At 38.5% G+C, this 27,341-nt stretch overlaps 1 protein-coding gene across 1 annotated transcript in view; it reads left to right on the top strand.

Annotated features, from left to right (window-relative positions):
- The first annotated feature begins 940 nt into the window (after window positions 1-940).
- LOC126252144 (uncharacterized) overlaps window positions 941-27,341 on the top strand; it is a 48,831-nt gene continuing 22,430 nt past the window's right edge. Inside the window, exons 1-4 of the mRNA XM_049953011.1 lie at window positions 941-1,142; window positions 1,255-1,451; window positions 7,326-7,529; window positions 15,421-15,814. Of these exons, the coding sequence (XP_049808968.1) occupies window positions 1,123-1,142; window positions 1,255-1,451; window positions 7,326-7,529; window positions 15,421-15,814 (815 nt within the window). The 5' untranslated portion in view covers window positions 941-1,122. The remainder of the gene's footprint in view (window positions 1,143-1,254; window positions 1,452-7,325; window positions 7,530-15,420; window positions 15,815-27,341) is intronic.

Here is a 27,341-nt window from a genome sequence, read left to right as displayed (position 1 = left end):
AAACAACCAGACAAGAAACTAACATAGACTGTGAGTATTGAGCTCACTGGATATAACCTGCCGCGTTGTGTATGCAACTTCGCGCGTAAAGACAACTGAATTCCCGTGGGACAAAAAAAAAAAAAAAAAAAAAAAAAGAGTTGAGCAGTGCAATAGGTGTTTAGTTGACGTGAGTGAACAGGCTTGACGTGAAGTACACCGTGAATACACTTTGACGTGACGGTGTGTATTGACCTTTCAATCAAGGCAGTGATTTTCTGTGTTGAGACCTGTTTTAACTTCGAATTTTTATAGTTCGAATTTCACTCATTCCAGGGGTACTCCTTTACCTCCTCGAGGATGATAACATTAGATGTCTATTTTTTGGGAAGACAACAAATATTTTAACTTATCACAACGTGTGAATCAACACAAATTTTTGCTCCTCTGTCCGAAGTGCATCGAAACGGAAACGGACAAGACCGCCGTAGACCATACATTTATTGGCATTTGGCAATAGTGGGCCGGATCGACACAGCCACGGATAGATTTTTTCTTTTTCTCTTCTGTTTTTTCAGCATGTAACAAACATGGACCACCAAGCAGTGTACGTAAACTGTTGCGAACATTGTTGCAAAACATTTTTCAAACTTAATATAAACGAGGCGTCATTGGCTTTAGAGAAATGCTGACTATTAGCAACTAATTGAGATTGTAGCCGTTTGACCGTTTCAGAGCACTACAATGTCACAGTGGGCACATTAATGCTTATAATACGTCTGCATGGAACAATACACAGCGCCAGACGTATCTATCTTACGCGCCAGATAGAATGTTGGTAGTAATGCTTTGAGATGATTGGTGGGTTATAACAAAACAGTGAGTAACCATGTTGAATTGCGGCGAGAGGCCGCAAGTTATTTAGTGTTTACGTTTTCCCGTAAATGACAAGCAAAATGTAAACAGTCATTTTGATGACATCACTGTTTTTTTACTTTTTGATAGCAAACAACAAATATTTTCGCGGTGTCAGGCATCAGTGTCGTAAACACCGTCGTAGTAAACCGATTACTGTAACAGTTATCATGTTCGTAACTACGAGACCAGGACATCGAGGAAAAAACCTTTTGGATCCATGAAATTATGCCAAAAAAGGCATCAAGGTAGAACGTCGAATCTACTATTCTCAGTTTTTTACCTGCAGGAGCTTTGTTTCTTACCTTCTTGAAACTGCATTTTTTACATGTTATTAATTAACCCTTGTGTACATTGCAGCAGAAACAGGGAATGGGAACGTGAACGTCGCGAGAGACTAAATAATTGCTTTAAGTCGCTCGAAAGTCTTTTACCCAGTCATAACCCAACAGCATCACTCAGTAAGGTAGACATCGTTAAGAAAGCAGCCGAATACATACGTGAGCTCGAGAAAAAGAATGCAAACCTGCTAGAGGGAAACACAGATAAAGAATGCTGTAAGTTTTCAGAGATTCATATTGTCATGTTATTAACTTCATGCAAAAACTTTTACTTTGTTGGTAGATGATGTAATAGCTTTTCATCACAGTGTATCTGTTTTTATTTACTCTATGTAGGGTACAGTGCCAGAAGAGCTCATATAGTGTTCCATTGAAGAAAAGTCTAACCAACATCATTTGTACAGAAAAAATCGATAGTTTGATGATATACTCTACATAGTCAAGTGATAGTTGTTGACATGTAAGAGTTGTGTAGTATGTATTCATGTGACACCTTTCATTAGATTATTTTGGAATGTTGCATTGCATTGTTTCACCTGTACTGGTGTCTATAAACCATGTTTGATTCTCAGTGTCCACCCTTGTGACATGAAAGTAGTCGACATCACAACCACGAGCAGAAAATCTATATAACCACGCCATTTGTTCCTCCCCAGCTTTCTCAAGCTGCTTCTTGACTCTGCCTTAGTCTGCTTCTAAGCTGTTCTGTTTAGTTGGTTTTGTAAGTCTTCAGACTCTTGGAAACACTACTTTCACAGTCTCCCTCTTGCTTGTTGTTCTGTTTTGAACTGCCCTCCCCTCATCTCACCACCATGTAGGCTTACACTGCTACTCTACATGCCTGTGAACACTAGTTTACTTTCCTTATCTTCTTCCTGTCAGTTGCTCCTCTCTCTCTATCTACCCCTCCCTCCCTCCCCCCATCTCTCCCTCCATCTCCCTCCCCCCTCCTCACCTTTCCTACCCTTCACCTCTTCCCATCCCGTTCAGGCTACAGTCCTGGGACATTGTAGTTATTTGTATTTGTGTCTGGTTGTGCACTTTGTAGGGAAACACAAGTTCATGTAGAGAGAAACAAGTCTTTGTAGAGAAACACAAGGTCATAAGTTGAGATCCTGTGTTTAAGTTCTTGTTTATAAGCATATTCTCTTCACAGTTTTTTTATATTAATATAACTGTTTGTATTCTACCTGATATTTTAATCATTGGGCAAGTCTATCATATGTCATATGAACAGAAACAACATTGCCAAACTCATTGGAATCTCATTAAGTGTTAGATTGGTTATTGGTGAAATCTCTGTCCAAAACTAGCCTACATTATCAGTTCCTCCTACAATCTGCCCAAAAGTAAGGAAATATTGTACTTCCTTTGTCATCATTATCTATAGCCCTCCACATATACAGCCATGGCTTCAGAAATTCATGTGGATTCAACAGAAGGGAAATGTGGAGGAATATGAGTTATTTCATCAATATATTTGAAATAGGTGGTGCCCACAGCTCACAAATTGGTCATTTGAAGAATGACATGATTTACTCCCAAGAGCTGCTGATAAAATTTCTGTATTTAATGACCAATTGCAGTCCACAGACTATCATCAGGTTCATAAAATACTTTCATCGTAATGTGATATAGAATCATAGGCATCAAATAATAAAATCCGTGAATTCATCAATTTAGTCAAATAGTAATATAAATTACACTGTCAGCCGTGAAAGTGTGTCAAGCAGTGCATTATTTGATGTCAGTGATTTTATATTGCCTAATATGGTGAAGTAAATATTTTATGAACATGATAACGGTCTGTGGATCAAAACTGACTGTTCAGTAAAGAAATTTTATCAGCAGTGCTTGGTAGTAAATCATGACTTTCTTCAGGCAGTTCATCATATTTGACTGGTGATGTTATCAATCAGTATGTTGACTTGGTGGCATACAATCGTGTATTTTAAGTGTCATGCAACCAATATAAAGAACATTGTCAGGGTTGACAGAAGCGTCCGATCCCACGCGTCGGCTTTGACCCGTGACGTAAGGGTGTTGTGTGTGACGTCATGACGGCGTGGAGTTTGGTTTGAGTGTGGCAGTCTCCAGTTCTGTTTTATCTTATTTTATTTACTTTTCTGATCTGTTCATTCTATCTCGTGAGATTTTTTTTTTTTTAATTTAAAAACACTTATTACTTATTTTTATTATCTGTTTCCTCCAATTTCTGTTTTAGTTTATTATATTTATCTTTCTGATCTGTTCGTTCTATCCCGTGAGATTTTTTTTTTTTAAAGACAAAAAACACTAATCAGCTACTGAAGCATCTTTATCTTCTATGGGTTGCAGGGGTTACGACACCTGGGGAGGTGGGTGGGTATTCATGCATGGCTGTCTTCACTTACACGTTGTAGCTACGTAAGGCGTCTAAACTTGTTTATATTTAGTTTTCCCCCCACCCAAAACACCCCATTTCCTGTGCTTGTCCCGTTAGTGTCATTAGGCTTCTTGTGGAAAGTGTGTGTGTTTGTTTTTGTTTCCGCCATATTTGTGACGTCATGGGTCAAAGCAGACGGGCGGGATCGGACGCTTCCGTATTTCCCATTGTCATAGTATGTTCATTGGTTTTGTAATATTGAAGCATTTGATACTGACCATTGGCTTTGACTGATTACATTATCAAAATGGCTGACATAAGCAATTAATCTAAATCCAATATGCTAACCATCACTTCACTCATACAGTCATGGTAAGTACACAGCAGCAAGAGTTTCATCGTAAATAACCTATTTAAGTAATCTAAAAACCAGTATGTAAATAACAAGACACCTGTGGGAATTTGGCAGTATTGGGAGCAGACAAAAGCACCTCCCCGTTTTCCTCAAATACCAAACAAATCAGAAATAAAACAAAAATTCTATTAACCTTACATTCTGACATTACTTAAATTCTCGAAAACAACTCAAATAAATGTTACCTGTAAGGATGATTAGGACAAAAATTGATAAATTCACATTACTTATTCTGCAGTAATAAATTCTTTGATGCCGAATTAATGATGAAAAATGATTTCTATAGGGGAGAAACAAATGTTGGTATCAGTGATATCCTTTAGTCTGTTGTACTGAAATGAACTCCACAATACCGACCATCCGCAAAAGAATGATATCCAAAACATAATAAGTCAGTTATGACCTAACCAGGACAACGGGCACTGATTGACAAGAAATACTGATGATACCTGTAGATGATTTTTTACATGTTACTCATGATTGCTGATTGTGGTTATTTGCAAATATACTGGTTGTTTTATTTTTCAGTACTTACAGTGGAGGTGATAGTTTGATAATGGATGCCATGTCCAAAACTAATCACGACAAATAAAGGGTACTTCTCATTGCAACTGTGACAGAATTACAAATAACAGTTTTAAGAAAACAGTAATTAGTTGAAAACTGATATCACAAATAAATTCCTTAGATTTCTCGAAGCCGGTTCCATGCTGAATCAGTTGTCACAAATTGTCCTCGCAATGGCAGCTCCACATAAAATTGCTATTGCTATGGGAAGGACCCACTACCCTTTTTCATAGCATTTCGATATTTTTTTACATTTAACATATTCCACTAGTGCACAATCTTCAGAAGGGAATTTATGGTGCTTTGCATATTATATTTTTTCTCTGACAGCATACAGTTTTTTTAACTTCATTGTCACATCAGCCATGCAAGCAACACATGCAGTGACCTTTTACAAGTAATAATAAACCCAACAACATTCCTATCATTGAAATTTACCACAAGAGAGCACCACCTCAAACGAAACATCTACTCTTCTCCGACACCAACTTTCAAACATGTTGCTCATATATGATGCAACACGTGGTGACTTTACATCATGGGTTAAAAAAAAAAATTAAAAAGAACCTGGTGTTCATTATCAAACACTGTTGTTGACGCATTGGTTTCACTAATTCATAACCAAACTGTTAAACTGCCACCTTCGTACATAATCTGTTTTTAGGTCTACATAACAGATCAGTCTGTATTTGTTGTCACTCGTCACTCACTAAAAGAAAAGGTGTTATGTCACTAGTCACAGCAGAATGATAGTGTTATGTCTTCAGTATTCCACAATGGAAGAGCTATTTACAGTTATGGAAAGTAGTTGTGCTGAACCCACAATGTTCCAAAAATCTACTGCAATGTTATATTGATAGTTTGTTGGAAGTTTGCTATAGGCACCCATAAATTTCGTTTTGATCACATCATTTACTTCACAACTCATACAGCAATGGGAATTACACTGTTCTGACACATTAATGTGACCAACTGTCAAAGGCCTGAACAACTACCTTTTGCAGCATGAGACTTGCAGGAAGAGGGTCAATGAGGTTCTGGAAAGTATTGTACCGACGGGGATGTGGAGCCATGACGCCTCCAGTGCCATGGCCAGCTACATTAGGTTTCTTGGTTGAGGGTCCATGGCACGAACAGCCCGATACAGTGAGTTTGGTGGCAAAAGGCATATGGTAAACTCATCCTGATGCTCTTTGAACTACATGTGTAAACTGTGAGCTTTGTAACACGTCACATTGTCTTGCTGGTAGGAGCCATCGTGTGAAGGAAAAATAAACTTCATGTAGGGATTCTTATGGTCCGTAAGGATAAAGGCACACTTGTGTTGATCCATTGTGCCTTGCTGTTCCAGAATTGATGAGATCACCCAGGGGTTGTCAGTTGCTCGGCAATAGCATTTCTGTTCATCCGTACACATCTCCCCAGCCATCGTTCACTTGTGTCTTCTATGGCCTTTGGTGCGCCACAGTTGCCTTGGCATTGGTTTTGGGTAGCATCATTTTTCCATGCATGGTAAATTTTAACTGCAGTGGCTCGTGAACAGTTTGCAGACTTAACTGTTTCGGAAATGCTTCAACTGTTGGCCTGAAAGCCAATGATCATTCCCTTTTGGATGTAAGATAAATTGCTCTGTTTCTGTATTATGACAATAGAATACTGTTTACCACGTCCACCTGACATGCTGCATACACCCTCCACTTCCACCTGCTTTCTGTGAGTGGCTATTGCACATTAGTGTGGACATATGCAGTGACACATTAATGTGATTGGACCGTGTATGTTTATTTGCTCCAAAGCATGTTCCTCAATCAAACTATTTGAATGTTATTTGCCTATTTTGTAATTGCTGTCACTGAAATGATACTCTCACATTACTACAAGGGGCGTTCAGTAAGGGGTAATGTAACACATTTATTTATCGGCCAATTTCGATTGAGAGTGATGTTTTGATTGGAAGGGTGCTGTGTGTAGCCTTCAGAATGGCATCTTTAACAGAGGGCATTCCAAGCAGAAAGCTGTCACTGAGATTGTTTTGGTGAAAAACCAGAACCCAGCAGACATTCATAGATTCTTGCAGAATGTCTTCAGAAACCTGACAGTAAACAAAAGCCTAGTGAATCATTGGGCAAAGTGTTTGTCTCGCAAAGTCATGCAAACCTGTCTGATCTCCTGCATGACAGCTGGTTGCATGCGGCATTGACTTGCATTGTTGGAACACGCAGAGACACTCATTCGAGGTGATCGACGGATCACAGAAAAACGTATCACTGCACAACTGTATGTCTTTGTTGGTAGTGTTGACACGCTCATCCACCAGTTGGGCTACTCAGTGATGTGTGCCCGCTGGGTTCTGTACCGCCTGACAGAAGACCGTGCAGAATTGCTTGTGCGTTATGAGTCAGATCATGACTGTTTTTTGTTGAACACCTTCACAGGTGATGAAACACGGGCTCATCACTTTGAACGGCTCTGACAATGACCAGTACAGTGGTACCTTGCCGGCATACAGACCTTTTCAGTCCCTTTCAGTAAAGTGGCATAAGGCCGTCGCATTGAAAGGAGATTATGTTGAAAAATAGGGCTTTGCAGCCAAAAGAGTGGTGAATAATATGGTGTATTGGAATCCTGGGTAAAACCAACCTGCTTTCAGAAAAAAAGTGTTGCATTACTTATTGGACACGCCTTATATTATAATCAACTTGTGGATGTTGCAGTTCTATTATTATTATATTTTGTTTTACAGTGGAGCAAGTGAAATTGTTGGAACGTCGTGTAAAAGAGCTAGTGGATTACTCACAGCTTCTGGCAAGCTTGTTGAAAGCTGCTGGCATATCTGTGCCACCAGGACCTGGGCCGGATTTGGAAGTGCTATTAAAGAGACCATTAAAATGGTCTGGCAAGCTGTCTCTTGACCAGACCTTGCAGCAGCTTGCTGAGGCACGCCAGAGTGAGTAGCAAAATTTTAGTGTAAAATCTGCAATTCAAGTGACTGACAAAAATGATTTCCTGCTCATGATGTTGTTGTCTTTAGTCCAAAAACTGTTTAACGCAGCTCTCCACGCTAATCCATCCTGTGCAAGCTTCTTCATCATGGCATAACTGTTGCGAGCTACAGCCATTTCAATCTGTTTACCGTATTCACACCTCGGTCTTCCTCTACAATTTTTACCTGCCATGCTTCCATTCTTTACCAAATCGTCAATTCCATGATGTCTCAGGATATGTTAATCTTCAGTGTTCTTATATAGTGTTACATTTCAAAAGCTTCTACTGTCTCCTTGTCTGAATTGTTTATTGTCCACATTTCACTTTTATACAAGGCTACATTCCAAACAAATGCTTCCAGAAAAGACTTTGAAATGTTTAAATTTATATTAGATGTTAACAAATTTCTCTGTTTCAAAAGTGTTTCTCTTGCTGTTGCCTTTCTGCCTTTGCTATTTTCTTTACTCCTGGCGACATCAGTTATTTTGCTGCTCAAATAGTTACAGTATTCATCAACTACTTTTAGTGTCCCATTTCCTGGTGTAATTCCCTTTGCGTTGTGATTTAATTCATTCTGTTTAGCTGCTCTTCAAAGCCCCTTGAGTCTCTGGCAGAATTACCATGTAATTGGTGAATTTTAATGTTTGTGTTTCTTCTTCCTGAACTTGTAACTTTATTCCCAAATTTCTTCTTTACTGCATGCTCATTGTACTCATGTTGTTTACTGGGGGAGATAGCCACAACTCTGACTCCTTTCTTAACTACTGCTTCCCTTATGTATCCTTCGAGTCTTATAACTGCTGTCTGGTTTCAGTTCATGTGTAAGATAACCCTTTGCTCTCTTTATTCTGTCCCTGTTACTTTCAGTATTTCGAGGAATGTATTCCAGTTATTGTCTAATTCTTTCTCTAGATCTGCAATTCTATAAACGTAGGTTTGCCTTTCTTTAATATATCTTCAAAGACAAGTTGAGACTAGTTACTCATACAGTTATCCAGAAACTAATGATACAAGCGAGAAAGTTGGTGCAATGGTCAAGGTACTGGATTTGTATATACAAGGAGTGTAGTTCAAGACCTCTCCACTTGGGCTACCCTTTTTTTTATTTTCCATGTTTTCTCAGATCATTTGAGGCAAACTTTAATGTTTGATGATTTTAGTTATATGAGCATTAGGCCATGGTCGAAGGTATATTTCAATACCTGCCACTTTGTCTCCTAATGCTGGAGACATCCTCAGATTTTATCAAGACTACATTTGTTGGTTTTTGAATTCAAACAGTTACACTTGCTGAGTTTGTTTGACTTCAAAAAAATCACCTAATGAAGTTTTTATAGCCTCTGATAATGTCTCTAGCATTAGGTGGCAAAACACTAGGCACAGAAATATGCCTTAGACTAAGGCTAGAGATCTCTCAGGAGTGTACAGTGTCTCTGTAATGGATCCTACTGATTGAGCTGGCTTCATCTGGAGAAACTGACAATGACATGTACAATTTGGGAAGAATATTTGATAAAAATAAATGCACAGTACCCTTAACTATAGTGTGGGTTTTTATTTGTGCAAAGAACTAAAATAGAATAACAATTGTGAGTTTACATGAAAGAGGAAGGGGGAGAGTATAACAAAAAATTAGAGAGGAAACTCTTTTTGTATTGACTTTCACCTCTCTAGTATTTCCTTAGTATGATGAAGCTGAGGTCATCTAGCTTAAGATGAGACCTTTTGTTGGCAGAAAAATAACCATATCTTGCTGGGCTGTTTACATTATACTTATTTCCTCAAGCCTTAATGAACTATTTAGAAAAGCACTCTGTACAAAACAGAGCTTCATTGTGTAATTTTTTTGTTTTTGAGGAAGTAGAACAGAATGCTGCAGATAGTTAGTTGATTTTGAAGTTAAGAAACTGTATATATCACTGCACTTTTAACATCTGAAGATCTTTCAGCCTTAGACACAAAACAAGAAAAAAAGAAAAAAAAACTTCTAAATGGTCAACAAATGTGAAAAATAGTCTGCAGATTCTTGCACCCACATGTACACGCCACAGATGGAGGAAGATGCAGACCTACAACACAGACCCTAAACATTCAGAAAAAATTACTAGAATGATGATCCCAACACAGATGATATAGATATTCAAATCTAACAACAATATGACAAGGATAGATTGCTACTCACGATGTAGAGGAGGTGTTGACTTGCAGCCAGACACAATGAAAAGGCTGCTAAACTTGTAGCTTCTGGCCAAAAAAAATCCATCTTCAGAAGCAGAAGAAAACACACACATGCATTGCTACCATCTACAACAGCTCACGCTGGACTACAGGCTGTCTCTGCGCTTCATATGATGAGAGCAGCCATTGAAAGCTCAAGATTTTCTATTTAAAGTAACATGGCTTGCAAACCGAGAAGATTTTATTCAGGCATACCACCACAAAATAACTAATAGGACACAAGTGTTTTTTCTTTTTGTCTGTGAAGTTTGTATTGCATAAAGGGCATCTCTTTGAGTTTGCATGTTTCCTAAGTCATTCGGCCTCATTGTACCAATAACAAGAAAGTTGAGCTCAGTCATAGAACACAACAGAGGCAAAGAACTGAAGTAATTGTCAAGAAAATGTAGCTTCTTGGTGGAACAAAATTTATGCAAAGCTTTTCGGTGACTCAAGTCATATGTATCACCTTTTCTGTATAGGGTGAGTACTTGTCTAGGTACCTATTGGACTTTACAAGCTACCAAACTTTAAAAGTAAATCTGATTGGTTTCCATAAATTTTAACTGCTTCATCAAATTCTGCCCATAGTATGGTTCCCTGGCCTCGTCCAAGGAGAAAGTGGAACCCATATGCTCAGAAAATTGTTTGAACATCATATTTTAACTGTCAGTCTTTATGCACTTCAGCAGATAAGTCAATTTCTGAGTTATCATTGAGATGTAGAAATCCATATATAGCATTAAATTTATTTCTTGTTACAACAGTAGTGACAACACAGTTATAAGTATCCTCTTTAGTTTCCCAATAAAGTTTTTGAAATTGTGATCTTAACATACCCAGACAATAGGAGGATGCCAAAGTAAGTACATAATTTGACTGATGACAATACAAAATTTGTATAGCCATTCATCGCAGGATACTTGTCACTTTCCTTGCAAATGTGAGTCTTTCCATCATTGTCAAAAACTATCTTGAATAAATCAGTATGTGTGATACTGTTTTCCTGTAATTTTTGCACAACTTTGGATGGTGGTCCTATATAATTCAAAGATTATCACTGAATTAGCTTTCTGCACATGCTTCTCCTATCAAGTGATTTCATCCACAAATGTTTTACTTTTAACTCTCAAATTTCCATCAATAAATAATGTCTGCTTTGAAGGACTTGGTATTGGACCATGAATAGTATTTGTTTTTCGTTCACGTGATCTACACTGCCATCTCAAATGTTCAGGATTTTTGTTAGTCATTATGTCGAGCAGCAGAATGTTTAATTGCCCAGACTGTGGCTTTCTAAGATAGCATTTGCTTACTTAGCTTTATGAAATCTATTGCTTTGTTTTCGTCACTGTTAGCTCATCCCTGTCACTACCTTGCCTGTCCACTGGAGGTAACACAAACAAAGTAATCCATCATATCACCCCAGCCTACAAAGGCTGGGGATGGAGGTGTCATTCTGCTGGTGCTAGGGCATGTGACTATTAAGGGAAATGAAATGGCGGGTGTAGCAGCCAAGGATGTGTGTTAAAGTCCTCAGATAGTTCAGTGTCCCATCACTCTACATGTTGTTACTTCACTGTCAATGTACGGAGTAATGTGTCTATAGAAGAAGATTGACTGGAAGTGAAAGACAGTAAGTTGTGTCCGGAGAAGTCAACAACGCAACCATGTTGTACCCCTTCCAACCGCACCTACATTGTGAGGTCCTTCTCATTCTATTTCGCATAGGACACAGCCCTATAACACATGGGTTCTTCCTCAGAGGAGAGGACCCTCCAGTGAGTGGCATTTGTGGCGAACAGATCACAGTGTACCATGTTTTAGTAGACTGTGTTTTATATTCAGACAAGAGGGCAGCAGCTCATTTCCAGACAGATTTGCCCTTTATCTTAACTGACAATCGAACAAATGTGGTACTACTTTACAGTTTTTTGGACTGTCTGATTTGTTCCCTGAAATTTTAGGGAGAAATTTGTAATGTGTTATAAGGGTGGCTGGCTCATCCACAGTTTTTGTCAGTGATCAGCCAGTCACATATTCCCTCCACAACACGCTGTCAGGTGGCTTGTGGAGTATGGCTGTAGATGTAGATATTAGTTTTTATCCATTTTAGTTTCTCTCTTGTCATACATGTGTTTTAATTGGCTGTTTTAGAACACCTAACAATTTTTAATAGGTTGTGAGCTAGACTGATAACGTGGTTGGCCATGGGAGAGAGTGAGTGCTGTTTTATATCAGATTGTTTTGTGCTTCCTTTATCACATTTTCAACATTTTAACCACATTTGTTTCTGCTAGTTTTTGTAAGGATGCTGATAACCTCATCATTAAGTCCCTCTGAAGTCCTTCCGCCCACCCCACCCCCCCCCACCCCCTCCCACACACGAGTCCCTCTGATGTCTTCCTCCCCCCCTCCCCACACCCCAACTGCCACCCTCCCACACACACATACACATACACATGCTGGAGGGACCAGAACCTTTCAACTTCATCACTGGCATCAATTTCTTAACATATATCAGCAGTTACTTCCTCCTTCATTTCTGCTAGCCACTTCCAAGATTTTTTCCCACCGTATGGTATATCATACATTAATATTTTACTCAGTTTTAAAACAAATTAAATGGAATCTGAATGTAAATTCTTAAAGGAACATATTTGTTAGTCAGTTGACTTTAAATCTACGTAAATGAAAATTTAAAGGTTCGTTTGCTCATAATCATTTATCTCCAATGTTTGTGACACATTGCTTTGAAATTTTGACAGAACATTGAATTGTAATATGGACATGATTTTAGTTATGTAATTCTTTAATATATGATTTATAACTTATGTGTATGTAACTGTTTGAGATCTTTTTGTAAGTGTTCCCCTCTTATTAAATTTATATACATTTATGTGTTACATGATTTAAAAAATAGGTAAATAAAAGCACATGTGTATACCAGTGGAATGTTGCGTCAAAATTTCGATGCAGTCGGTCAAAAACATTCAGAGATTTGGGAGTAGGAACATTTACATTTCCCATGTAAGTACAAATGTAGATGTTCCTTTCTCCTAAATCTCCAATCTCTGAAAGTTCTTCGTGGATTGCTTAGAAATTTTACCACAACGTAGCATTCGAACACTTGTGTTTAAATACTTTCTGGAACGCCATCTGGTGTATATGTAATAAAAGGGGAAATGATATTAAAATGTAAATGCTGCTTTGTTCAAAATTATTAATCACCAAAAGATCTTGACCGATTACTTTGAAATTTTGACACAACGTTGCATCTAATATGGGCATGATTTTAGATACCTAATTCTTTATATATATTACTGTAACAAATATTTAGACATATATAGACCATATATTTTTTAATATGTAAAATATACAATTGTGAAACATTGTTAACAAACAGGAAAGTTGCATTTATGGCTTATTTGTTTAAGATTAGAATGCTACTACAGAATATGAATTTGCAGTAACAGTAAACAAGGGTCAATGTCAGAGGGGGAGGGGGCAGAGAGGAGTTGGACAGATGGGTAGGAAGAAATGGAAATTGAAATCGGGAAGTAGGGGCTGGACAGAGAGATGGGGCAGGAGTAGATAGAGGAGGGGGGGGGGGGGGGAGAAGATGGACAGAGAAAGAGGCCTGGAGGTGGTGGACTCAAAGGGGGGAGAGGATTAGGAGGAGATGGAAAGGGGGTGAGAGAAGGTGGACAAAGAGAGGGGGAAGGAGGTGATGGACAGAGAGAGTGGGCAGGAGGAGCAGGTGGATGAAGAAAGGGTAGAGAAGGAGATTGGGACATATATTCAATTCACGTACATATTATAAATGTGTGCCTTCTCTTTTGTTTCTTTTCCATTTAAGCATAATGGACCACAGCAAAGCTAATTACAAATAAACCTGCAACTTAATTGTCTAAAACTTAAGAGTAATTAATTATTTTCATTACTTACAACCATTCCATGACAGCAATATGCAAGTCTCATTACAGTTATCTGTTTCTCACTTAGAAAAGTAACACCATACAAACTTCTGTTGCCAACTCATAATAGGTTCAAGAACACTCAGAATCAATTTTCATGATACACAGTTTTAAACTTAGATTTATTCACTTTATTATAAGTCATACATAATGAAGTAGATTATTTTAAAAGTGAACATTCAAGGGTTGTGGCTGTATGCTGTGTCAGATTTACTTCATTTTCTTGTGAATTAAAAGATGTATAAATTAGAAGACATGAAGTCCTGACCACCTTTTGTATGTTTTTTTTGCTATCCAATTTGTCAATTTCTGCTCTTTGTCTAGCTTTCTTACCAGAGATCTCAGAAAAGAAAAATGCACACACATTCAACAGACACACCTCCCCTTGCATCCCACACACACTTATACCAGAGTGGCCGGTGATAGCTGTCACAGCATGATCGAAGATGCAACTTGGTATTTTTCACATACACATAATTTCGACAGAGATAAAAAGTTATACTGAGTGCTGTAAAATACCAAGGCACATCTGGCTCTGCGGAGCAGGGAACACTCCATTGGCTTGCTCTTGCATTTAAAAAAGGAGTATATGAGCCAGCCATGATTAGATTTCAAACAATTGGCTTGTTGGTCTCACGCTTAATGACACGAGACAACGAGCCGTAGTCGGCATAGACAACAATATGTCGCCAAGAATACATGGATAAAATTGTAAAATATTTAACAGTGCTTAGCAAAACAATGTTCAAGTGTAGCCAGCTAGGGACATTGAAATAGTGGGATTTCAAAGTTGGTCAACTAATTCTCCTTCAGAAGATAAGTAAATGGCACTGTGGTTAGGAGTCTGTGCCGTTATTTAGAGTATGTAGTATTATTACTCCACCTTTAATGCTTTCAGTGTTGATGTAATGTTAAACTCTAACTTTACTATTTTTAATTGTGGGGGGGGGGGGGGGGGGATTGGAAGTGGAAGAGGAGAGAGTGAGTAATGGGGAGGGAAAAATTGCCTGTGGTATGGGTGTAAGACAGATTTTTTTTAAAAATTCAAAGGAATCCAAGATATGCATAGCACACATAAAAAACAAGACTTGCTTTTCTGAGTCACATTTATTAAGAGCAGACAAAAATACTCATATATGCTCTAAAGTCAAAGAAACTATAAACAATAAAAGTCACTGTGTTACTGATGTCATACATAACGCTCTTACAGTTTTGAAGTTGCAGTACAAATAATGGAGTGATTTTATAGTTAATCATGTGGCACATGAAGTTGATTAGGAAAATGCCATCCTATTGTCAAAAGACCTCGGGTAAGTAAATTTATTGCTCAAGAGGCAGTGTAGGGGTTGTTGTTGGAGTTGGAAATGTGTGCCTGTTTTCTGGGCATGGCATAGGTCAATCATATGGCTCATTTTGCAGTCAGTATGAGGTTATTGCCACATAAATGAACTATGTATGATTTGTTCTTGTGTGGACATGTGTCATAGACTGCTGGTGCCCATTCCCTTTAGTCACACACACACACACACACACACACACACACACACATAAATAGAGAGAGAGAGAGAGAGAGAGAGAGAGAGAGAGCAGTTGAGGTCATATTTCTTCATGTTTTGGATTAAACTTGTTTCAGGTTTCTTAACTAATGATCTTTTCCAGAAAAATTTGGTAACAATGTGAAGAAGAAGAAGAACAACAGTAGGACGAGTGCACAGAAGACCAAGGAAAATGTAATAAATGTAGAGCCCATTCCACAGCCATCAACTAATACTGAAGGAAATGTAAGGAGTGACATTGTACAGGCCTCTACAAAGAGCAGAATTAAATCCAGTGTCAAGATCAAGAAAAAATTAAAGAAAGTACCAAATACTGTGGTAACAGTGAGTGCACCTGTAGCACATTCAGTTATTGCCCCTGCTAACAGTTCTACTGTGGGACCTGGCACACTTATTTTTACCAATGGCACAGTCATGCCAGTGTTGTCAACTAGGGTTGTGCCTCTTCCATTACTGGTCTCCCGTGCTGCAAAGTTGCCAATAGCAGCTCTTACAAGGTGAGCATAAGGAATATATGGTATATTCTGTGCATGTAATTAGCTGTAGATTATACAAATGTCTGTGTTGTTAGGTGTAACTGCCTGCACCATGATTAGTAGAATGTATGAGGGGATGTTCTGATTTTTCTGAGTTCGTTCTCTTTTTGGTGGTAGTTGATTGGATTATTGTCTAGTTTGATTATAAATAACTTGTGTATTTAAGAAATTATAAATAACTTGTGGTAATAGCGGAACTCTTTCTCCTCACTTATCTGTCACTTTTATTGTTATCTGTTCTAGTTGCATGGAGCCTTTGAGCTCCTGTTAAATTATTTTTATCTTTTTGTCTTTACTATCAACAAAATGACATTTTTAATACATTAGAGTGATTAGTTCCCAGTTTCATTGTGTGTCCTTTACTTTTGTGACCTGTTGCTCATATCCTTGAAGTTATATATCAGGAGAATGTGAAACAATTTGTGATAGATATATGAGCGGTAAAGTAAAGTTGTATCAGGTAGTGAATACTGTTTTCAAGATGCTGCTGTCGCTTGTGTGGCAGCATTCTTCACTGCGTCACATATCAACAATGTAATAAGTGCATCGACTCAGATGTACATATATTTTTATTCCCCAAATCTCTTGGTGGTTTTGACATCCTTCAGGTTCCTAATTCGTAATTCTTCTGTCTGTGCTTAAGTATATCTTTGTGTGTATGTAGATGTGTGCTTGTGTATCCTTATTCTTCGGCTTACTTGTATGAAATAAGTTAAAGGTTATTGGAAACCATGGAAAATAAGGAGGACTTCAGCAGTAGAAGTATATGCATATGGAAAGAGGGAAAGATAGACCAGTACTCAAATGAGAATTAAGAAAGAAAAAAGTAGAACTGGTTGCTAAGATTGAAGAAGAGAAAGAAAATAGCCCCAAAGACAGGAAAACCCTTCCCACCGCCTTTCCCCAGGATCCCTACCTTGCCGGTACTTGAGTGAGAAGCCGGAGGAGGTATGATGTTAAATGTCTCCTTCAGAACGGACATTCTCACGTTCACCTTTGAAGCCCCGGAAGAAAAATCTTAGCGACACCTATGGAACTGCAAATGGTGAAGAATCAGTTACACTTGTGTGTGAGGGTTGTCTGATAGGTGAGGTGTGTGATTAGTGTTAGTCATGCTTGTACTTGCACTACCCATCCCTTCCAAAAGTGTTACAAACCGTCACATTTACATTGTATCTCACAAAGTGTAAAAACTATGTATCATGTTATCAAAATTATGTAATGATTCATATAAAATTCCATTTTCTATTAATCTAATATTCCTTGATTCCTCTCCAAGAAGAGCTCAGGCCAAATTAAGACCTAACTATACGCTCATGCTTGGATTCGAGACCACCGCTGACTGGAGCGGAGAGCGCAGGTGACTTACATACTTATTTGGTACTAACAACCAAGTACTGAGAACACAGACTGTTCTGGATGTAATCTGACTGCTTCTAAGTAGCATATTATGGAAACATTAATAGATGCTTCTGTCCTGACTTGATATAACAACAAAATTTATCACATTGATTACATAGCCTGGACCAGCTCATGTAACTCATTTGAGACCACGAATAGTGATACAATCACTTATTGCTATTACTACAAGAAGCAGTGTGGCCTTGGTATCAATGACTTTCAGCAGCTATTACTTGTCAGCCAAGTAAAGACAAGGATGCAGAAGCAATAGGATAACAGGATAGTATAAGAATTGAAGAATAGATTACAGAATAGTTTAAGATTTGAAGGGAATTCGGCGCAGGAAAAAATAGTACAGAAGAAACACTGAAAGCAACTAGGGATCCGACAGTCGTCACTCCGTCCGTTAACACAGAATGTTAACATCCCTGGGAGACAGATGTGACTCCGCCCGGATCCCATGGATCTGATATTAACCTCACTTGATTACTCATGGACCAATACTTCTTGTTAAATTTTGTGTGAAAGTCTCCCCACAACAAAACAATCACCACTTTACTAGGTAAAACAACATTAGGTAAAATTCTTTTATGTTCTAATCTGTCCTGGACAAGTTTGTATTCTTTCCACGAGTCGTCTATAAGCTTGTTAGCATCATTAGGTTTGGAAAAAGCAACAGTCGTAAAGTTTCTGGAGATTATACTCTCGGCCATTTCTCGATCTATAATCAGCGCAAATGGTTTTGCCAGACTACTACATTTATAATGTCAAAGTTGACTATTTTTTCTCTGAAATTTTGTTCTACATTATTTACTCGCGAACTGACAGCTCATGTAGTAACAGCTCGTATACTAATACCTGGAATTTTCGACTGAATAATCGATATTAATTTCTTAGGCTGGTCTGTGTTCTCTTCCAAAGTATTCATTTCCTGTCTTACAGAATTAAATTTAATGTTGCATACATTTTTACAAAATTTCAATTTTTTACGAAATTCAGATCCTACATTATTATTATTATTATTATATTTGATGTCGCATTCAGTCTCCAAAGTAACTATGCCTTCACGTCGATTACTACATTCTTTGCTTTGAGCATCTATTTTGATGGGCAACAAACCTATATTTGTTGTTTGAATATTTAAAGTTTCATTCTGTCTCTGATTAAAGTCAGTGAACAGTTGATTTACAACAGTATTCAAAGAACTAGTGAGTTACTCTTTATATCTAACTTCAGATTTTCTATCTTATCATTTAAAGAGTCAAATTCAGTCTTTAATTGAACTATAATTGCTGCTTGACTGTTCAAGGTTTCACTCCGAGCATTTAAACTAGAATGTACTAAACCTATTTCTCTCCTTAGAGCTTTGTTCTGAGCATTCAATTTTTCACTTAAAGTTACACTTTGTGCTTCTAGTTTTTCACTTAGAGTGGCTGAATCAGCCTTCTGGTCATCCGATCTAGCATTTAGTTCTTGTCTTAAAGTGTTGGAATTTGCACTCTGTGCATTTAATTTTTCATTTAAAGTTGCAATTTGACTCTGTTCTTTGGTTATCTAATTTAAGACTTAGTGCTTTAATGAAATTTCCTACCTCAGTCCAGTCTGGCATTTCCTTTGTTACAGCCATTGCCATGGCTGGCTTTGAAGTTTGTTGCTGTTCTTGATCCATAATTTTATTGATCTTAGACCTAGCAATCATCTAAAGAAAATTCACCACTGAGTACGTAACTATAATACCAGTTTATCATTCATGTGTCCCCTCAACTTTTATCAAATAATTAGTGGTTTATGCTCACCTGGTTTAGAGTTCTAGCTGCATTGGTGAGCAGATGTGTAATCAGTGCTGGTGGACAGCAATGGTGTCGGCAGTGTCGGACGTTGGTTTCAGCGTTGTCGTCTGCGAGTGGCTGCGGATTCAGCACCGGTGAGCATCAGCTGGTGCAGTCTGTGTCGGTGGCTGGTTACTGCATCGGCATGATGTACGTGTGTGAAGCCTGCTTACTCTTGACACCCGATCTTCTTAGTCGAAAAGTTGAGGTCTTCTCTCCAGTTTTCTCTGCTATTACTTTCTCACGTCTTTTACAGCATTGCACTCGCAACTTTCTTCCATTTGTTTATTGGACTCAGTACGATTACTGGAAACAGTTATCATATGTTGTTATGCTTCATTGCTATGGCTACGCCTAATATCTTCTTTCCGTTTCTGTCTTTCAGTTCCCGTTTTCTTCGGGTCCTGTCACTTAGGTCGCCACATTCTAACATTTTTTTGGATGATAAGAGACAGTGTGGTATTGGGTTGCAAGGCACACACATCTCTCAATTCAGTTAACTTGCACGTTGTGTGTAACCAATCCTCTTGTCTGGGTAATCAGCTACGTCGATCTCCCACAAGCTTCTTCTCCGAAATCTATAGCTGGTTAAGGGAATTTATTAAAATACTTCTCTACCTTTGAAATAATTGTGGTACTCGTATAATAGTTTTAAGTTCAATAACTTTATATTTTCAACTTTCACAGATAATAACTTCTGCAAGCTAACTTATTCCTTACACATTAGACTCATTTACACATATTTAAGTAGCATACATGTGTCTTGCTTCGTTCAGAGCCAAGACATGAAGTAATTCAAAAGCCTCTAGTCTCAAGCGAGTCCAATACCTGAATGTGCATAGCAATCTATATTCAACTGTTCAATGGTCTTTTTTACAATTACCACAGACACTAACACATCAAAGAATACGACATAATTATTTGTTGAGTTCTCCTCATGTCTTCTGTGGCGCTGGTGGCAACGCTTGTCTTTGTCAGTGACTTGCCCCTCTTACAGTTAATAAATAACAAACTTCTGACCTGCACGTAGAAATAGGTGGATCGGTAGAAACGTTCTCACTCTCTCGCACTCGTACCTAAAATAGTGGGTGTCTGAGACGGTGGAAGGCCGAGTGTTTCTAGAATTTACCCAGAAATTCTTGAGGCACTACAATACAGTGAAGGTGAATAAATAGACAGTCTTTGTGAACCCTAGTAAATAGATGCGGCCCTGATTTTTTACATGCAGCTCATGTTCAAGTTCATCTCAGGGATGTTCAGTGCAGTAAGTATTGGTGCTTTTGAGGAAACCAGTTCATCTAATCCAATGAACTACGATATAATGGGTCTTGCTTTGTTTAGAACATCATAATCATGTTGATGCAAAAGTGGTCCAGTACCAAATTGATGTTACAGTGTGGAAAGCACGATATTATCTAAACTGTTTTCATTTATGTTTGCCTTCCTTTTACTATCAAACAATACTAATGGTCAGGACCATAACTATGAGGAACAGGAAGGATAACACTTGCAGCATCCATGACATTTGATAAGCTGTACAAGCATGCCGAGTTGTGCTATTTAACCGGCACCTTGGGGACCTGAGTCAGTTTTGGCTATATGTAGTTTTGGCAGAACAGGTTTCATGAAGTGGCAGCATTTGTAATTTGTAACTGTAAATTATATGTACACTGATTAAAATTACTTTTTGACTGTCAGATGACAGCGGTGGGATGTGGAGTTGCCCACCTTGTATGCAACTTCCCAAAGTGATCGTTCAATCGATGCGCCAAAAACAAAAAACAAGTCGTGTAGTCACCTACTGTTGCCAGCGTCTTTGTATGTAGAGGGAATGACAGTGGTGGAGGCTGCTGATGCTGTAGATAAGGCAATGCATAGTTACATTCACGGACAAATAATGCCAACAAGATGAGTGTTCACTTACACATGTTGCAAACTAACCAATGATCTAAATAAGCACTGAAAATTGTAAGGAGAGAACACAACTGAATCGTTGGTAACACACTATACCACTAATGGATGCATGCCAGTAATATCTGAATCACATTAACTGTTGTTTGTATGGTCGCTAGAACTGCTTTCAGAATTTAGAGGAATAGTAAATTGTTCAATATTATTTTCCACTACACATTAATTCTCCCTTTCTTTCATTATTACTTCCTTTGTGTGTCATACAACATTATACCAATATGATGACAAAGTTTCTATTTATAGCATCCTTTGTCAGTCGTTTCATTTCTCCCAGGACACATTTTTTGTTGTTCCTTGCCCCATAACCCTTAAATTGATCATATATGAATTTAATGGAATTGAAATGGCAGTGATTTGATCGCAGTCTGAGAACCTTGATGCAATACGTTTTTGCTTGTTTGTCTACAACAGGGCTTCCCAAACTTTCCCTCAGACGGAATACTTTGAGAATCCTGGTACTTTGATAGACCACTTTGTATAGTATGAAGATTAATAAAATTTTAGAAAATGAAGAAAAATACTTTTACTCAGCGAGTACTTCAATTTAAAATCATATCTAGTAACACAGATATCATAATAAAGTTTTAAAAAATAATAATATCATCAGAATGATGAAAAAGAAAAAAAAAGTTATATTTTTAATAGTTTTTCATGGAGCACATACTCACTTCCTGCGGTATACCTTGTTCCTCCAAACACAGTTTGGGAAACCCTGATCTATGATATATAGATGTAAAAGTGATTTGTTCTGATCCATGAGATCCAGTACACATTCACCCTTTCTACAGTTTTCTGGCATGGGAGTGTTTTTTTTTTTTGTACAAGTCTATAATGTCTGTAGGCACCTTGTCGAGTATATTCGAAAGATACAACGAATTGTTCTTGACTACTACTGAAGATTTGTTCAAGTTTGAGACGGCTCTTTGATGTCAACAAGAGCTAGAGAATGATTCATACATTCCAATTCTTTATGCATTTAGCTAAAACAGATCTCCATAACATTTTAGTACTTTGTTCAACAACGTGGACCAAGGTATAATGATTTATATAAATTCTCAGAATTTTGTGTTCATGCAATTAGTTTATTCCACAGATGCAATGATTACAGTAACTAAAATGAGAGCTGTTAATTTTATGACTACATTACTGCCAGAATGTAATTTTCTTAGAGAAAAATAAAAATAGTCAAAAAAGTTTGATTATTGTTTTAACTCGAAACCTATCCACTACGAGTCCAGTGCTTTACTTTTGCACTACTGTGTCACACAGCAGACACTTTCATTTAATCTTGTTACAGTACACTGCAAGTGTAATGCCTGCATAGATTGTGGTTGTGATTAACCTGATAAATTGGATATGAAACAGAAACAGAAACACGGAACACACAAATGAATTAGGCTGAGCCTATGGAGACAACTTAGACTGTGGTGTACTGCTGTGTGCCACGACTAAAAAATTGTATTTACTCCACATTGTAATGAGACAGGGCTCTCCTTCCACCCTTAAAAATAATTTCAGTATGATGGGTGCATTTTGCGTACAGTAACATATGACTGAAAGTCCACTGAAGGCAAAGTATCAAGCGATCACATTTTTCACTGCAAGCTTTCTGAATTAACTGCTGCATGTTTCTTGAGTTCAAAACATCATAACAACTGTGACCACTAAGGGGAAGTTATGATTTGAGATTATAAGAGTGACAAGGCCTGCTTCACAATCGAGCTTACGGATGACTCCACCTAGCATCAAGAGCTGACCATTTGTGCAAAACCTTGCAGTCTTTTAAAAAGTAAGGATGAAATATCGTCATATTATTAAGGAGAGCAGAAAGAGATCATGTGAACAGTTTCCAAACACCATAAACATTCCATCAAGTTGGGTGGAAAATCCACAGGAGTTTTTCTGGGAGAGAAGGATGGTGCCTAATTTCTGCTGTTGTAATGTGAAATGGGTATCTCCAGACCAACTAGCTCAAACAGTACAGAACATTTTGTCAGAGTTATCACTGCCACACAGCAGCCATCTTCTTAGTGCCACATAAAGGGACAGTTGGGAATTTAACTGTACTGTTGATGGAGCATACAGTGACCCCACTCTTTGTTGGAGCTGATGTCTTTAGCATGTGAAACCTCACCAGGTCATGATAGGATCCATTATAGTATAGTGCAGCATCTTGACAGAAGAAGTAAAGAAATTCTCCGTGCACTTTTTTCAAAGTCTATCTCTGTGCCAGGACAATTTCCTGACTAATGAAAGGAAGCTAGTTCAGTTCCTGTCATTAACCTTGGGGACAACATGATAAGCATTAGTAGCTATCATAGTGTTGCCCTCATCGGTTGCGTGGGTATGACACTGGAACAGATGATCAACTGCTACCCTGTCTGGATCTCAGAATTCAGACAGCATCTCAGTCGCTTTCATTTTGGGTTTGGGAGATATCAATCCACCATAATGATCTGACTGCTCAAATTGCCTATACCAAAAGCTTTCTTGCACATGCAGTGTTACCTGATATGTTGTTTTGTGACTGAAGAGGCTTACAGTGGTATATGGAGGAATAATAGCTGTGGACCACTCTATGAACAGGCCTTTCCTTTTGCCATTTTATTTTTAATATCAAGTTGGCAATGGCAGTGTGACAACTCAACTTTAGAGGAGAGACTTGTAGTGTTTTAACTGTGACTGTGTGCAAAAGGCGAAAAACTTCATATCAGTATTCAAAGTTGTCTTGTAATGTATCTTCTTAGGTTCGTATCTTCTGTACTCCAACCACTGAATTTGTAGCTAAGTTACTGGACACTTTAATTCATTAGTTTTGCAAGTAACTACTGCCTTCTCCAAAGCTACCTATGATACAAATTCTTGCTTCATCTGCACTACTGTAAATGGAGTTTTTCTTTGTGAGTGAGCAATGATTTTATACCAGTCTGATGGTGTGTAGATAGTTTTCCCATTGTCTGGGCTCCCACAGAGTCTAAATCAGCATTGTTTGGCAGTTAAGAGTGTCCACTTGTCATCAAAATATGGTCAAGAACAACCATTTGAAGTAGTGTATCTGTCACAGGTTTCAATCAGGAACGTGCCATAGTAAAATTTCTAGTTTGTCCTGTGCTAGCATGACTGTACATTTATTATGTGTTTTCTTGTACTAGCCACTTCTTTTAAGTGTTTCATTAAGCAAGATGATATTTCCTGTGATCCTCGCAAAGCTATAATTTTGCTCCATCCAAGTGTGAAAGCAGAGTTAATTCTGAGGTTGTGGCAGCCTAGATGGTAACAACATAAATCGTGTTTGTAATATGCTACTGAACATGTTACTTTGAAATTGCCAAGGCTTTTTCCAGATCACATGTAAAAGCATAAACATTTTCGGAGTTAGGTTTTGATAATTCCTTATGCATTTTCATTGAATGTTGTGCAGATTTGGCGCTCTGTAAATGTAGTTTGTGTTGCATTTCTAACTGCGTTTTTTTTTTGTTTCCTCCTACAGCAACTGATATCTACACCTGAAAAATAAGCACATTTATTTCTTTTTAATGGATGAAAACTTAGACTGAAATTGTGATTAAAAATCTTTCCATAAAAAGCCTCTGACAAAGGTTTAATGTTGTCTTCAACACATTTTTCTTTGTATGAATTTTACATAACTCTGATGCTCAATTTATGACTCAAATGAACTGAGAATAATGTGACTGATGACATGGGAAACTGTTATGTGGGAATAAATAAGACTAAACTGTACTATATCGAGTGATGTGTCGCAGTGGTTAGCACACTGGACTCACATTCAGGAGGACGACGGTTCAATCCTGCGTCCTCCCATCCCGATTAAGATTTTCCGTGATTTCCCTAAATCGCTTCAGGCAAGTGTCAGGATGGTGCCTTTGAAAGGGCACAGCCGACTTCGTTCCCCATCCTTCCCTAATCTGATGGGACCAATGACCTTGCTGTTTGGTCCCCTTCCCCAAACAAGTGAACTAACCAACCAACTGTACTTTTTGGAGCTTTATTGGGAAGTTTATAATGACCTCTTAAAACACTATCAGAGCCCTCTCCTTTCTTTACTTTTTGTGTACATCAATCATCCAGCCGTCAAAAATTTGAAAAGTTGTCAAAAAATACTTTTTACAGACTTCTAACTGAATAATTCCGTACATATAAATAGTACAGGATGTCTCACGAAAGATGCCTGGAAGGGCTGTGTATGTCATGCAGCGTGTTTGCTTGCTATGTCGGGCGGTTGTCACTGTGTGTAGTTATCAGACACCAATACTTGGCGCTTTTCCCCTACACTGTGTGACTGAGTGAACTGGTGTTTTCTTGTGAGTTTCATGTCAAATTTAATCACTTCTGATATTGTTGTTAGACGTCATTATTGCAACTGTGCCAAGTCTGGGGCTTTCCCTGCCCTTATGTCGCTGGGCCTGGTCCTCAGACTGAAACACCGTGCACTTGTCTTCTATGCTGTGCGACTGAGTGTTTGGGTGTTTTGTTTTGAGTTTCCTGTCGAGTTTCCATTTGGTATGGTATACACAAAGATTCAATGAGTGTTTCTGGTGTTGAAATATGCAAAAACAGAATTGTGTATGGAGTGTCAGCATGAATTCATATGAAAACTTCTCCGTGTGCACATTCCCAGTGATTCAACGATATGCAGATTAGTGAAGAAATTTCAAGAGACTGGATCTGTGTTACACAAACAAAGGCCTAGAGAACATAGTGTTTTAACCGAAAATAAATTAGACAAGATAGGGGAGGACCTGGAAAGAAATCCAAGAAAATCTCTGTGCCCTTTGCCTATTCAGACTTGTGTGTCAAGAGCATCCACTCACAAAGCTGTGCACAAACTCAAATTGAAACCGAACAAAATACGAGGCTTGTCCGGAAAATACGTATAAAAGTTCAATAATGCCTTTATGTTACAAGTTGTAGTCACCGCCAGGTGGGACTACTGCTGTAATCAATCCCATCAATGCTCAGTTCGAGTCAGAGCACTCTGCATGAAGGTGGGAGTGTGCGGCAGCTTGTTGACAGTTACCCTTTTTCACCTGCCGTCGGCATGGAGCTCTCTCTGATTGAGGAACAGCGTGTCAACATCAAGTTTCTTGCAAAGCTAGGCAAGAATGGTCGTGAGATTTTTGAGTGTTTGAAACAGGTTTACGGGGACAATTCTCTGAAGGAACCAACCGTGAACAAGTGGTTAAAAAGGTTCCGGGATGGGCGAGAAGAAGTGAACGATGACCCTCGCCCAGGATGCCCATCGACATAGAGTTCCGATGCAAATGTTGAACGAATTTGGGCTTGTGTTCTTAAAGACCGTAGATTGACAGTCAGAATGATTGCTGACGAGCTGTCAATCCCCAAAACAATCGTTCACGAAATCCTGACACAAAAACCTGAAATGAAGAAATTGTGTGCGAAAATCGTACCGAAGCTCTTGATGCCAGAACAGAAAGCAAAGAGGGTTGAGTGCTGTAAGGATTGGTTGGAAGCAGAGGAACGAGGGGACTTTCTCAACCGAGTCATCACTGGAGACGATTCCTGGTTTTACGAATTCGATGTGGAGCTCAAATCTCAAAGCAAGGAATGGAAACTAGCAGGAGGACCGAGAACAAAAAAGTCGCGGAAATCAAGGTCCAATGAGAAAAACAATGTTCATTGTTTTCTTTTATTCAAGGGGCATGTTGACAAGGAATTCGTCCCTCCTGGCCATGGAGTGAACGGAAATTTTTACGTTGAAGTTCTGACACGTCTCAGAGCTCATGTGGCCCGAGTTTGACCGGAGTTGGCAAAAGGGGGTAGGTGGATCGTTCATCACGACAATGCGTGCGCTCACACGTCGCTCATTGTGTGTGAGTTTTTGGCCCGAAGCTCAATCACCGTGACAGACCACCTGCCGTATTCACCCGATTTAGCCCCGTGTGACTTCTTCATGTTCTCGAAATGCAAAATGGTGCTTTGGGGGCGGCACTTGAGAGATGTGGAAGCCATCAAGGCGGAAACGACACGGCAACTGAACAACATCACAACTGAAGACTTTCAGCAATGTTATCAACAGTGGAAACGGTGTTGGCAGAAGTGTATCGCGTCTCAGGGCGAGTACTTTGAAGGAGACCGTATTGTAATACCTGAATAATTGTAAAATAAAGTTAATATTCAACTTTTATACATATTTTCTGGACAAACCTCGTAACAGTAGTGCGCCAACTGAAGGACTGAGATACCGTTGCTCGATGTCATTATTGCAACTGGCTGTTACAGTCTGTGCATGATGGGGAAGTTTATGC

Source organism: Schistocerca nitens, chromosome 4 (genome assembly GCF_023898315.1).
Source record: "Schistocerca nitens isolate TAMUIC-IGC-003100 chromosome 4, iqSchNite1.1, whole genome shotgun sequence".
Taxonomy (NCBI): Eukaryota; Metazoa; Arthropoda; class Insecta; order Orthoptera; family Acrididae; genus Schistocerca; species Schistocerca nitens.
This window is presented reverse-complemented; position numbering and strand designations above follow the sequence as displayed.